Source organism: Carassius gibelio, chromosome B19, assembly GCF_023724105.1.
Source record: "Carassius gibelio isolate Cgi1373 ecotype wild population from Czech Republic chromosome B19, carGib1.2-hapl.c, whole genome shotgun sequence".
Classification (NCBI taxonomy): domain Eukaryota; kingdom Metazoa; phylum Chordata; class Actinopteri; order Cypriniformes; family Cyprinidae; genus Carassius; species Carassius gibelio.
This window is the reverse complement of record NC_068414.1, coordinates 18347426-18358859: the sequence shown is the minus strand read 5'-3', so window position 1 is coordinate 18358859 and position 11434 is coordinate 18347426. Positions and strand designations below refer to the sequence as shown.

The window sequence follows — 11434 nt, the reverse complement described above, 5'->3', positions numbered from 1 at the left end:
TTTGTTGGATTTTGAAAATCTAATCAGTGATGACAAACACTTGGATTTGAAGGATATCACTGGACTACTTATTTAATTATTTTTATTATTATTAGATTTTCTATTAATTATAGAATTTATGCCGCTATAGAATTTGATGACCATCACACACTTAATTATTGAATTATTACTTGCATTATTATTTAATGCTGTCAAACGATTAATCACATCCAAAATAAAAGTTTTTGTTTTCATAATGCATGTTTACTGTGTATACACACATTCATTATATATTTAAAAAATATGAATATACATTTATATATTTATATGATTATATTTTATATTATATATAAATATGTTTAATATATTAACAAGATTTTAGATACACCGTCTGGTGCACCTGGACATATCATCAGTGATGTAACCTAGGATCACGGGGGGTTTCGGGTTCTTTCAACAATCAGACCCCCTCCCCTAGGCGACCCAGCCGGGGTGATCAGGCCCCAGCTTATGTCCAGGTAGCGCTACTACCCTACACGCCATGCCTCTCCTCTCCTGATCCACAGCCACCTTGATGCTACTTCTGCAGCATCAGTGGCCAACTTGATGGCCCTTCGCTGGCTCGCCCCTGTGATGCCAAGCATTTTGTAGGCCCTGCAAAGGGATTGGCCCACAAACCCTCGACATCCCACTTCTACGGGTTGGCATATTGCCCGCCACCCATTGCTCCGGCAATCCTCCACAAGCTGGGAGTACTTTGCCCTCTTTCTTTCATTGGCCTCCTCCATACGGTCCTCCCAAGGCACTGTGAGCTCCAAGAGAATTACCTGCTTGGAGGCCTCTGAGGTAAGCACAAAGTCTGGCCTTAATGTTGTTATGGCAACTGCCTCAGGGAACTTCAGCTGCTTGCCCAGATCAGCTGACAGCTGCCAGTCACGCGCCGTTGCCAACAGGCCAGAGGAGGTGCCCCGGGCAGCTGGTGTTAACTTCTCCCCAGCTCTGACAAAAGCTGTGGTCTTCACTGGGCGGAGGCTCTTGCTGTGGCTAATTCCACTGCAGATAGAATCCGCTACGGCTTTTAGGACCTGGTCAAGCCGCCAGCGGTAACGCTCTTCACCCAGGGCTTTTGGACAGCAGCTTAGGATGTGTTCCAACGTTCCTCTCTTCTGGCAGAGGGGGCATGCTGGTGTCTCCACCTTTCCCCAGGAGAAGAGGTTGGATGGACTTGGCAACACGTCATAGACCGCCTGGATCAGGAATTTTATCCTTTAGGGTTCAGTCTTCCAAAGCTCAGTCCATGTGACTTTGTGCTCCACTGTTTGCTCCCATCTTGTCCAGGCGCCCTGTTGCCGCATCCCAGCTATCTGGCAAGCTCGCTTCTCCTCAACTCCTGCACGCACCTCCTCCAGAATCAGAGACCTCCTCTCTTTCCCTTCCGCCTTGTCATAGCGAGGAGTTCTTCTGCTGCCCAGGCCAGCTCTCCCCTGTGCCACTGAGCCCACCAACACCTTTTGCCGTAGCCTCGACTCCGCGTCATCCACTGCCACGGTAGCCCTCCACTTCCGCCCTGTCCTGACCTCAATCCCAGCCTGGGCAACCTTTGGATCACTGGAATCCCGATACTGTAGGACCTCCCTGGACCACGTCACCATGAACTCCTCGCTCAGGCTGCTCATGGGAAGCTTCAGCTTGTTGTTCTGCCCATATAGAGCGATGCTGCTCAGGCTTCGAGGCAGTCCCAGCCACCTGCGCAGAAACCTGCTGATCCTCATCTCAAAACCTTCCACCATTGAAATGGGGACTTCATACACCAGGAGGGGCCATAGGATCCGAGGGAGGATACCGTGCTGGTAAATCCAGGCCTTGAACTTGCCAGGAAGGCCAGACTTGTCCACCATGGCCAGCCAGGTCTCCAGGTCTTGGTTGGTCGCTTTTGTGGAAGCTGTGTCTCGCAGGCTGCAATTGAACACCTTGTCAGTAACCTTCCCTTGAACTTGTCAGTAACCTTCCCTTTCTTCAGCACGAGGGACCTTGACTTTGCCGGCTTGAAGTTCATGCGAGCCCAGGACATCAGCTCCTGAAGGCCGTTCAGGATCCACCTGCAGCCTGGGAAAGATGTTGTGGTCACTGTCAGGTCATCCATGAAGGCTTGGATGGGTGGCTGTCTAACTCCAGACTTAGAGAGGGGCCCCCTACACTGCATTTCTGCAGATTTCACCAGCATGTTCATGGCGAGTGCAAAAAGGATGACTGAGATTGTCCAGCCACAGCACAGCCTGGTCCCCCTTGTTCTCTCTAGCTTCCCTGATAAGCTGAGTGACCACGTCTGTATGCTCCAGACATCCAGGTACCCCTGGGGTTCCTCCCTTCTGGACTGATGTATCTATATAGGAATTCTTCAGGAGGTAGTCAGTCAGTCGCCTGGAAATGAGGCTGAAGAAGATCTTTCCTTCAACACTCAGCAGTGAGATGGTCCGGAACTGATCGATTTTCTGAGACTTCTCTTCCTTCGGGATCCAAACCCCCTCTGCCTGTCTCCACTGGTCTGCTACCCTTCCCCTCCTCCAAATCACCTTCAGGATCTTGCAGAGTCGGTAGAGTAGTCTTGGACAGTTCTTATAAACCTTGTAAGGTACTCCACTAGGCCCTGGAGCGGAGTTTGCCCTTGCCTTTCTAACCACCTCCTGGATCTCCTTCCAACCGGGCTCTTTCCCGTCAAAGTCCAGTGCTGGTGCAGGTGGATTGATCAAGAACCTGCAGGGCCCTAGGTCTTGCTCTCTGTACTCATCACTGTAGGATTGCTTGAGGTGGTGGTCAACCTCAGCTTTGGAGCAGGTGAGTTGGCCGCTGCGCTTCTGTCCTAGCAGCTGATCGTAAAACCTAGGAAGGCAGCTCTCCTCCTGGACCTCTCCTTTCTCCTCCTCCTATGCCCCTCCGCTCTCCTCAAAGTCATCAGCTTTTTGCGGATTATGCTGCGTAGCTCCGCAAGCGGCCCACTCTCCTCTTCGCTTGCAACCTTGAACTGCTGCCTCAAGGTCTTCAGCTCCTGCGTGAGCTGATGGATTTTACTTGCTCTGTTGTTCATGGCATAGGGGGGCTTCGCTGCTCAATTCTCCTCAAGTCCAAACCTCTCTGCAGCTAGGCTGATGATGATTGTAGTCATCGTTTTGAGGCGTCGATCAGCTCTCCCTTTGGCTGTTGCCTCCAAGATGGTATCTGCGTCTTCGTCAAACTGACGCCACTCCTTCTCCTTGCTAGCTTGGGGCCACTTCACCCAACGATATTCTGATGTCCTGTGTGCATCAGGTGGTTGCATCACCTGGAGGCTCCGGGCACTGTGGGGTGTCTCCGGGGCTGGCTCTTCCTGCGTCTCACCAGGCGTAGTTCCTGTGCACTGTGACTCTACCTCCTTCTGTATACACTTCTTTTTGGCCTGGTGGATCCGCAGGCCATGTCGGTTCTTGCATATCTTGCCACATTTGCATTCCATTGTTGTCGTCATGTTTTCATTGCCATATATCGTCATTCTTTGATCCGTCCTGTGGGATTCTCTTCCGCCCCCCCCTCTCGGGAATCCCTAGGGGTATATCTCCTGTAGGTCGATTCGTAGCTTTTGTGGGTTCCTTCTTCTCAGAAGGTGCAGCCTGGGATGCTACCCCTCACTGCCCCAGTGCCGTCTCTCCAGCTGTCACCAATCTGTACTTGGTGGTCAACCAGACTGTTCCTGGTAGACACTGGTTGTTCCAGAAACATAACATACTTAAATATATACATGCATTTGTTTAAATTAAATTAAATTTGTTTATATTTATATATACATAGTAAATAAACAGTGCACACTCACATATTATGCAAAAAAAAACTTTTATTTTAGATGCAGTTAATCATTTGACAGCATTATTATTATTACTTATTTACTTACTTTTTTGTAATTAGAGAATCTATACGAAAAGGACAAGGGGATTTGATTAATGCCACTGGTTAGAACTATTTAAATTTAGCTTTAATTTGAAATATTTCAAAGATCTGGTGAACCATGAAAGTTCTCTCCAGTATCCATGGTCTATTATAATTTCGTAGTTCAAACCAACAGAACAGTTTAATTAAGAGGTCAGTGTGTAGAGGTTGCCATGGGTCCCCTCAGGAATTTCTCATACTAATTCTATTCAGCGTTTTTGCACAACAAAATAAAAACAGCTCTACGCTCTTAAAAATAAACGTGCTTTACGATGCCATAGAAGAAACTTTTTGTCTAAATGGTTGCATAAAGAACTTTTAACATCTGAAGTTGTTTCACAAAATGTTCTTCGAGGCGATATAAGATTCTTCAGATTATAAAAAGGTATGAAAGAGATGGTTCTTTAAAGAATGTAGTCTGAATGGGTCTTTGTGAAACCAATAATGGTTCTCCTATGGCATCGCTTGAAGAATCTTTTGAAGCACCTTTATTTTTAAGAGTTTATGGGGGAAACTGCTAACCATACACAGCTCAGCTGAAGAAACAGGGCAGAGACCTGAAATCACAGCACAAAGAGCAGTGTCACAGAGTCAGATCACATTCAGAACATCACCCACTAAGTGCTCATTAGGGGGCTGTTGTCTCAATCTGGCAAGTGTGTTGGCTTTCCAATGATTCACAAAGACTGTCTTGTTGCCTTTGTGGGCAGCCATTACTCACTCACAGTATGGCAATATGTAATTACTTCCCTGTTTCCCAGCATCCCGTATTTACTCTGAGCGGCCTGTGGCAGTGCGATTGGGCTCAAATCCTAAAGCACCCTTTCCCTTGTAACATTACACGTCATCGGTGGCGTATCTCAAAGGCAGGGCTCCTGTTCAGAGAGATAAGTCACACTGTGTTTCTGTGACATTGTGTTTCAACCCTTCAGATTGTCCATGCATTTCAAGTCTGACCAGCTGGTGTTTTCCCATAGGCAGAGTCTGAGGTCAAAGTCTAGTTTGGATGAAGTATTTGCTTCATGATCTCTTGACTGAACGGCTATGAACTACTGCCTGTGGCATTTGTTAGGGCTCTTATTCTAGAGTTTCGAAGCAGAGACTAAAAAAATATTACCTACATGGCATTTTATGCCTTGGCCTTTGCTATATTTATTTAACCCAGTGTTAGCAAACTGTTGCTTTCAGCTTCTTTTCTACAGCATCACATCATCAAATTCAGTTCACACACTCAGAGAAAATTGTATTAAAATTCACAAGTGGGAGGACAATTAGAGGGTGAGCCAACTTTGGCAGCCTTGCAAATGAAAGTCATGGAGAGTTTGCAGGGTGTTGAAGAGGCTCGGGATTAAACCTTATTCTGAATATTAAAACACTACATCAAATGATTTCCATCAGATTTTTTTAAAAACAAGCTCATGTTTTCACCTGTAGCTTTCCAACTTCACCATATTACATGGCCTCTGGTAATTTAAAAACAAGTTACATTTATAAACATATGGGAAAAAACAGAACCAGTATCCATCTTTTTCTAACCAATAAGTGCTGTCATTATGGGTTTTCATGCTCCAGTCTTATTAAAGGTACAGTTCACCCTAAAAATATGTCATTAATTGCTCAGCCTCATGTTGTTCCAAACCTATAACACATTTGTGCACCTTCAGAACATAAAATATATTTTTGATGAAATCCGAGAGCTTTCTGACCCTGCACAGACAGCAACGCATTGACCACATTCAAGGCCCAGTAAGGTAGATATTGTTAACGGGTGTAGGACTGACACGGAAGAGAAGAAAATGTTGAATAAAGACATTATTATAGTCGTAAGTATTCTCTTAGCTTCATAAAATTACGGTTAAACCACTGATGACACATGGACTATTTTAAGGATGTATTTACTACCTTTCTGGGCCTTGAACGTGGTGGTTGCATTGAGTCAGAAAGTATCTTAATAAGTGTATGAAGGTCTTACGTGTTTGGAACGTCATGAGGTGAGTGATTAATGCCAGAATTGTCAATTTTGTGTGAACTATCCCTTTAAAAACCCATGTTAAAACAGGGTGAAATTAGTCATATTATGCTCTTTTACAAAGTCTTGATTTAGTTTTGGGGGTTTACTAGAACAGTCTCACAATCTCCTTTTGAAGTGGACTTTGAGCTTTGTAACTTTGCAGATCTTTTTTATGCTCAAACAGCAACATTACAGACTAACTAAAGTTGAAAAAGTAAAAAAGCATAATAGGACCCCTTTAAAGGATCTACTTAATTAATTAAAAACAAAACATTCTGGACGCATCATGTCATCATCTCATCAACATAAACTTCAGTTGTTACACTGCAAAATGTCGTTCACTGCAACACTTTAAAGTGATTAAACTATGGAGTCACATTCTTTTCTTAAAGGGGGGGTGAAATGCTAGTTTTTTTTACACTGTTAAAGAGTTGGATTCCCATGCTAAACATGGACAAAGTTTCAAAAATTAAGTTGTACGTTTGAAGGAGTATTTCTGTTCCAAAAATACTCCTTCCGGTTTGTCAGAAGTTTCGGAAAGTTTTTTATGAGTATGGCTATGTGTGACGTTAGATGGAGCGGAATTTCCTTATATGGGTCTTAAGGGCACGTCTCCCGGAAGATCCAAGCTCCTGTATAGCAGAGCACTGAGAGCACAACAGACATTCACTGATCAGAGCGAGAGCATCGGGAATTGTCACAAAAGAAGTGTATTTTTGGTTGCCAGGGCAAGACAACCCTGCACAGATTACCACAAAAAAAACAGCATTAAGGGACCAGTGGATGGAGTTTATTTTTACAGAGCATCAACGGAGTTGTGCAAGTGTTTGTGTTTGTTCCCTGCATTTCGAAGATGCTTGTTTTACAAACAAGGCCCAGTTTGACGACGGATTTGCGTATCGTTTATTTCTTAAGGATAATGCAGTCCCAACGAAAAAGGGTCACGATCGTGTGTTGGAACCGCAGGCGGTGAGTAAAACTGCTTCAAATATCTCTGCCTCCTTGTTAGTGCGTCCGCCTCCCATCGGAGACCCGGGTTCGAGCCCCGCTCGGAGCGAGTCGTTGCTGCTGCTGCTCTCGTTCAGTTTCAGCCTCGGGATCTGATTCTGGATCATAAATAAACGGCTGAATCTGACTGTTAGCCATGGTTTGTTTTGGATGATGTTTTTTTTCCTTACGGTAAGGTCACAGCTTCCAAACACTCTCAACGCAAAAGCTTACTCGCGCTCATGATTCTTTAGCTCCGCCCACACGTCACGCCTCCAGCCGGTCGTGTTTTTCCGGGAAAAATCGGAACAGACTATCTTTCTCTTATGAATATAATAAAACTAAAGACTTTTTAGAGTTATGAAGGATGCAGTACTACTCTATAGGTACTCAAGATTAACAGGATATTGAGTGAAAACGAGCATTTCACCCCCCCTTTAAACAATGTGGATACTAATGTCAAAAGTATAATGAATGTTCAGTTAATTAAAGCAAATGTATGTAAGTTTTTACCTTCAGTTTCAGAATCAATACCTTGAGTGTCTTCTACTTCCTACCCAGTTTTCCACCAAAAATCTGTCAGGAAGTCAGTAGTTTGATGAGAGGGTGTGAAATTCCATGAAAAGAGCGGATTGCTTTACGGCAGCAACAAATGCACATGTACAGCTATACTTCTATATTTAGGACAGTGAATTCCACTCACTTAACTGTAGGAGCTCCAAAGTTGCACAAATACACAAAACTACATACACGTACATACTGTATGCATTATAAATGCACCATACTGATGTAAAGACCATAAAGAGCAAGATGTGAGTTCAGATATGTTCTCAGATTGTGAAATGACAAAGGGGGGAAACAGATGGATTCAGTCAACGTGTACTTACTGTAATTTCATGTGTGCCAACTTTTATAAAGCAAGGTCCACGTGAGGATTTATGGCAATTTTGCAACTCATAGAAAGCCTTATTAGACATTCTAGAGAACAGCTTACAACTTGAGAGGCAATCTATTTGAAAAACAATAGCACCCAACTTAAAATATTTAATAATTGAGTGTGTAATTATTCTGATTTCCAACAGAAGGAAAATTGACATAATTTGTCATCACAATATGAGATGTCAGATACCAACATACAGATAAATCTCACAAAGCCCCAAAATTAAGAAAAAAATATATTTTTGCTGAAAGTAAATGAAGCCTACGGTCATGGCCAAAAGTTTTGGCCGTGACATAAATTTTGTGTTTTGCAAAGTTTGCTGCTTCAGTATTTGTAGATTTTTTCCACATATTTCTATGGTGTACGGAAAACAATAATAAGCATATCATGAGTGTTAAAGGCTTTTATTGGCAAAAAAAAAAAAGTCAATATTTAAAGTTCTTCATAACCCCTGCAATGTGAATGAACACCACAACTTAAGCTACAAACTTTGCAAAACACGAAATTTATGTTGCTGCCAAAACTTTTGGCCATGACTGCATACATTTATGTAACATTATTTTAAAGACAATTTAGCAAGTTTTACCACCCAATTCTCATTACCATAAATCAGCCTGCTTATGTCTAGACTCTAGACTGCTATTTCCACTATTTTCAATGCATTTTATTTTAATAAAATCAACATAAATTAAAGGTGGTCGTAGCCTGCTATGATATATCTTTTCACAACATTACAAAATCTATAAGAACATATCTTTGCATTAAAGCAATGGAAATTTTTCTTAATTGTTATGAAAAGAACGCTTACAATAAGTTACAATCTGAAACATCTTAACCAATAAACCCATCATATGCAATAAATTGTCAATATGGGCTGTTTCTTTCACCCATTACTATATTCACAATGCAGCTGGTCTTAGTGATTTATTGTTTTTATAAAGATTGCAACAAATTAAAAATATCGAGGACACATTTTTATATTTAAACTTTTATTATCATTATTAAATTATTTAAGTAATATCCTTCCACTAAAAGATGTAGTCCCTTTCATGAGAACATCTTCTATGGGAGCGGCGCAGTGATATGATGAAGAGCTAGTATTGTATCATGGAGTTCTGTAATTTTCTTTGAACAAAAAAAAAAAAAAACGTTTTATTTAATATTTGCAGTTAAATGTTCTGGAGGGGGTTCATTAGAATCATATTTGGGATACATTTCTGTCCGCTACCTGTTGCACGTCAATGAACGTTCGCTTCACTTCCGTTATTCATCAAATGATGTGCCAACTCCTGTAAAACTTCCGCTTTGCCGATCTGATCGTTTCTCCTCTTTTCCATGATCAAATCCTCCAAACTCTGAAACTCCAGCACATGAAACTGTTTGTCAGGCAAGAAGAGCTTTAATCTGTACGGCTGTTTTCCTATCCGTATCTCCCCTCCCATCTTGAACTCCCGTTTACCGAATTTGCACCAGGCGGCGAAACACTCCGAATTTCTCCAACTTAGCTCTCTGTCTTTGGCCCCCACCTGCTCCATCGCGTTCTGCACCACCATGTCAGGACTGAGGGGTTTGTATTTGTACAGCTCGTTTACGACCCTGCCCCTCCTGCCCTGACTAGCATCGGTCAGAAAACTGTTCTTGACCTCCGCCCGGTGCAGGTGCACCACCTGGAAGTCACCCACGTACACAGCCCAGTGCGGGTACTGCCCGGCGGACACGAACTCCAGCACGTCCCCGGGCTTACATTTGTTCAATAAATTCTCCGGGCTGAACGTCTCCTGTTCCGTAGTGTTGCTACTTCTCTCATAAATGCACTCGTCTCGGTGGTAAACCGCGCAGTCCAGCTCATAGTGCTTCTCTTCCTCCTTCTGCCCCGATCCATCGACATGCTGATGATGATTATCGTCCAGTTCGTCGTCGTCGGTGGCGAAAATGTAAGAGACCCCGATCCGCGGGCCGTCTTCCTCCGTGTCGAGCCCGTTAGGGTCGGTCGTGGGAACTTCGGCGTAACTTAGGTGTGACAGTTTGTCAACCTGGTTGCCCATATATGCCACTTCAGCAGCGGACAGATGGAGTGAAATGAGCTCCACCTGTTACGAGCAGAGAGAGACGGACATCTGGAAGTAGATTCACTGAGATGCTCCGTCTGCGCTGATAGTTGCTTACTAAAGCAACCGCGCGCATCACAGTTACAGACCAAAACAAAGCACTTTATATAGCCTAAGAAGAGTTATTGTGCGGGTTAGCCTAAGTCAGAGGTTACATCCAGTCTGTGTATTCAATGCTTCGAGTTGTTGCTCCAGGCAGTTAATAGTCCTATCACACCTCATGCATCCAAGCAGAAAGTTCAAAGCTCCACTGACATACTGATCAAATTAATAAAATGTTGCTCCGGAATCCGAATAGAACGACAAACACGTTTTTCCATCCTACAGAAACGTAAAGCGCTCTGTTTGTTTGTCAGACTCCGAACGTTCTGTTTTGAAGTGCACGCGCTGCGCGTTGCTCGCGTTTATCGGATATAATGCGAACTAACAGACAGAGCTGAAGAAAACCAACCACAGCCACACTTATTACACACGCTCCCTCATTTAAAGAGACATCGCTGAAACAGCACAGCACGGTGTAAAGTAGTTTAGACAAGCGTCGTTAAGAATTATTAATATGATAAAGCAGCTCTTTGCTGTCCTGTTAACAGTATTCAGTGCTGCTCTGCCAGTCATATTAGAGAAGCCACAGGAAATAGAAAAACAACAACAAACAAACAAAAGCATAGAATTTAGGCCTATGTCATAATAACAATAATAATAGGACATAAAATAATTTAGTTAATAATTAGGCTACATATAAAGTAATTTTGTTCACAAACAGGGGTTTCGACTATTTTTTACTTATAAATCCTTGGGATTTCCACCTATATTTAAGGTAGTATTCACGGTAGCTGTTCCAAAGATCATGCCATTCATGTTTTCTGAGCTGTTAGAACTATCTAATCAATCACTAATCTAATCGGTCAAAATAATCTGAATGTGATTCACTTTTACGATGAGCAACAGTTTCTCCAAATAGTTTAGAGAGATGCAAACAGGTTGGTTGGTTCAGGTTGGGAATGGCTCTGTACGTAAAAATATGAAACCGTATCACAAAATACTATCAATATTGCTACGGATTTTTGACGAGGGAGGGGGGATCTTGTGCTCCTTGAGTTTAATAATTCAGAATAAGACTTTACTTACAGTTGTTTAAACTGTAAATAAAAGTATTTACCCTTCTTCCAATTAAGTGAAAAATAACATCAAGTATTTTTATTTACATGGATAATGCCAGTTTTGATTTTCTACATGCATGGCTTAGAAGCATAAAAGGCTGAAAATACAGAGACTGAAGTAAAAGGTTATATTCCTTTTGTACAAGTCTGTAATTCTCTGTGTAAAAGTTTCATAGGCTGCAGAACATCTACAATAAAAATGGATAGGGTAGCCACCCGCTGTGTCAATTTTCCTCCCATACACACATTTCTTGAAATATTGAAAGTTTCTGACTATAGTCACTGACCTAGT

General features: G+C 42.7%; 1 protein-coding gene and 1 pseudogene across 1 annotated transcript; both read right to left on the bottom strand.

Annotated features, from left to right (window-relative positions):
- Positions 1-492: 492 nt before the first annotated feature.
- On the bottom strand, positions 493-3448 carry LOC127979101 (uncharacterized; annotated as a pseudogene).
- Positions 3449-7964: 4516 nt separating this feature from the next.
- lratd2a (LRAT domain containing 2a) lies at positions 7965-10553 on the bottom strand. The gene has a single exon (XM_052584249.1). The coding sequence runs from the start codon at positions 9917-9919 to the stop codon at positions 9113-9115; it is 807 nt and encodes a 268-aa protein (XP_052440209.1). The 5' UTR covers positions 9920-10553; the 3' UTR covers positions 7965-9112.
- Positions 10554-11434: the final 881 nt, after the last annotated feature.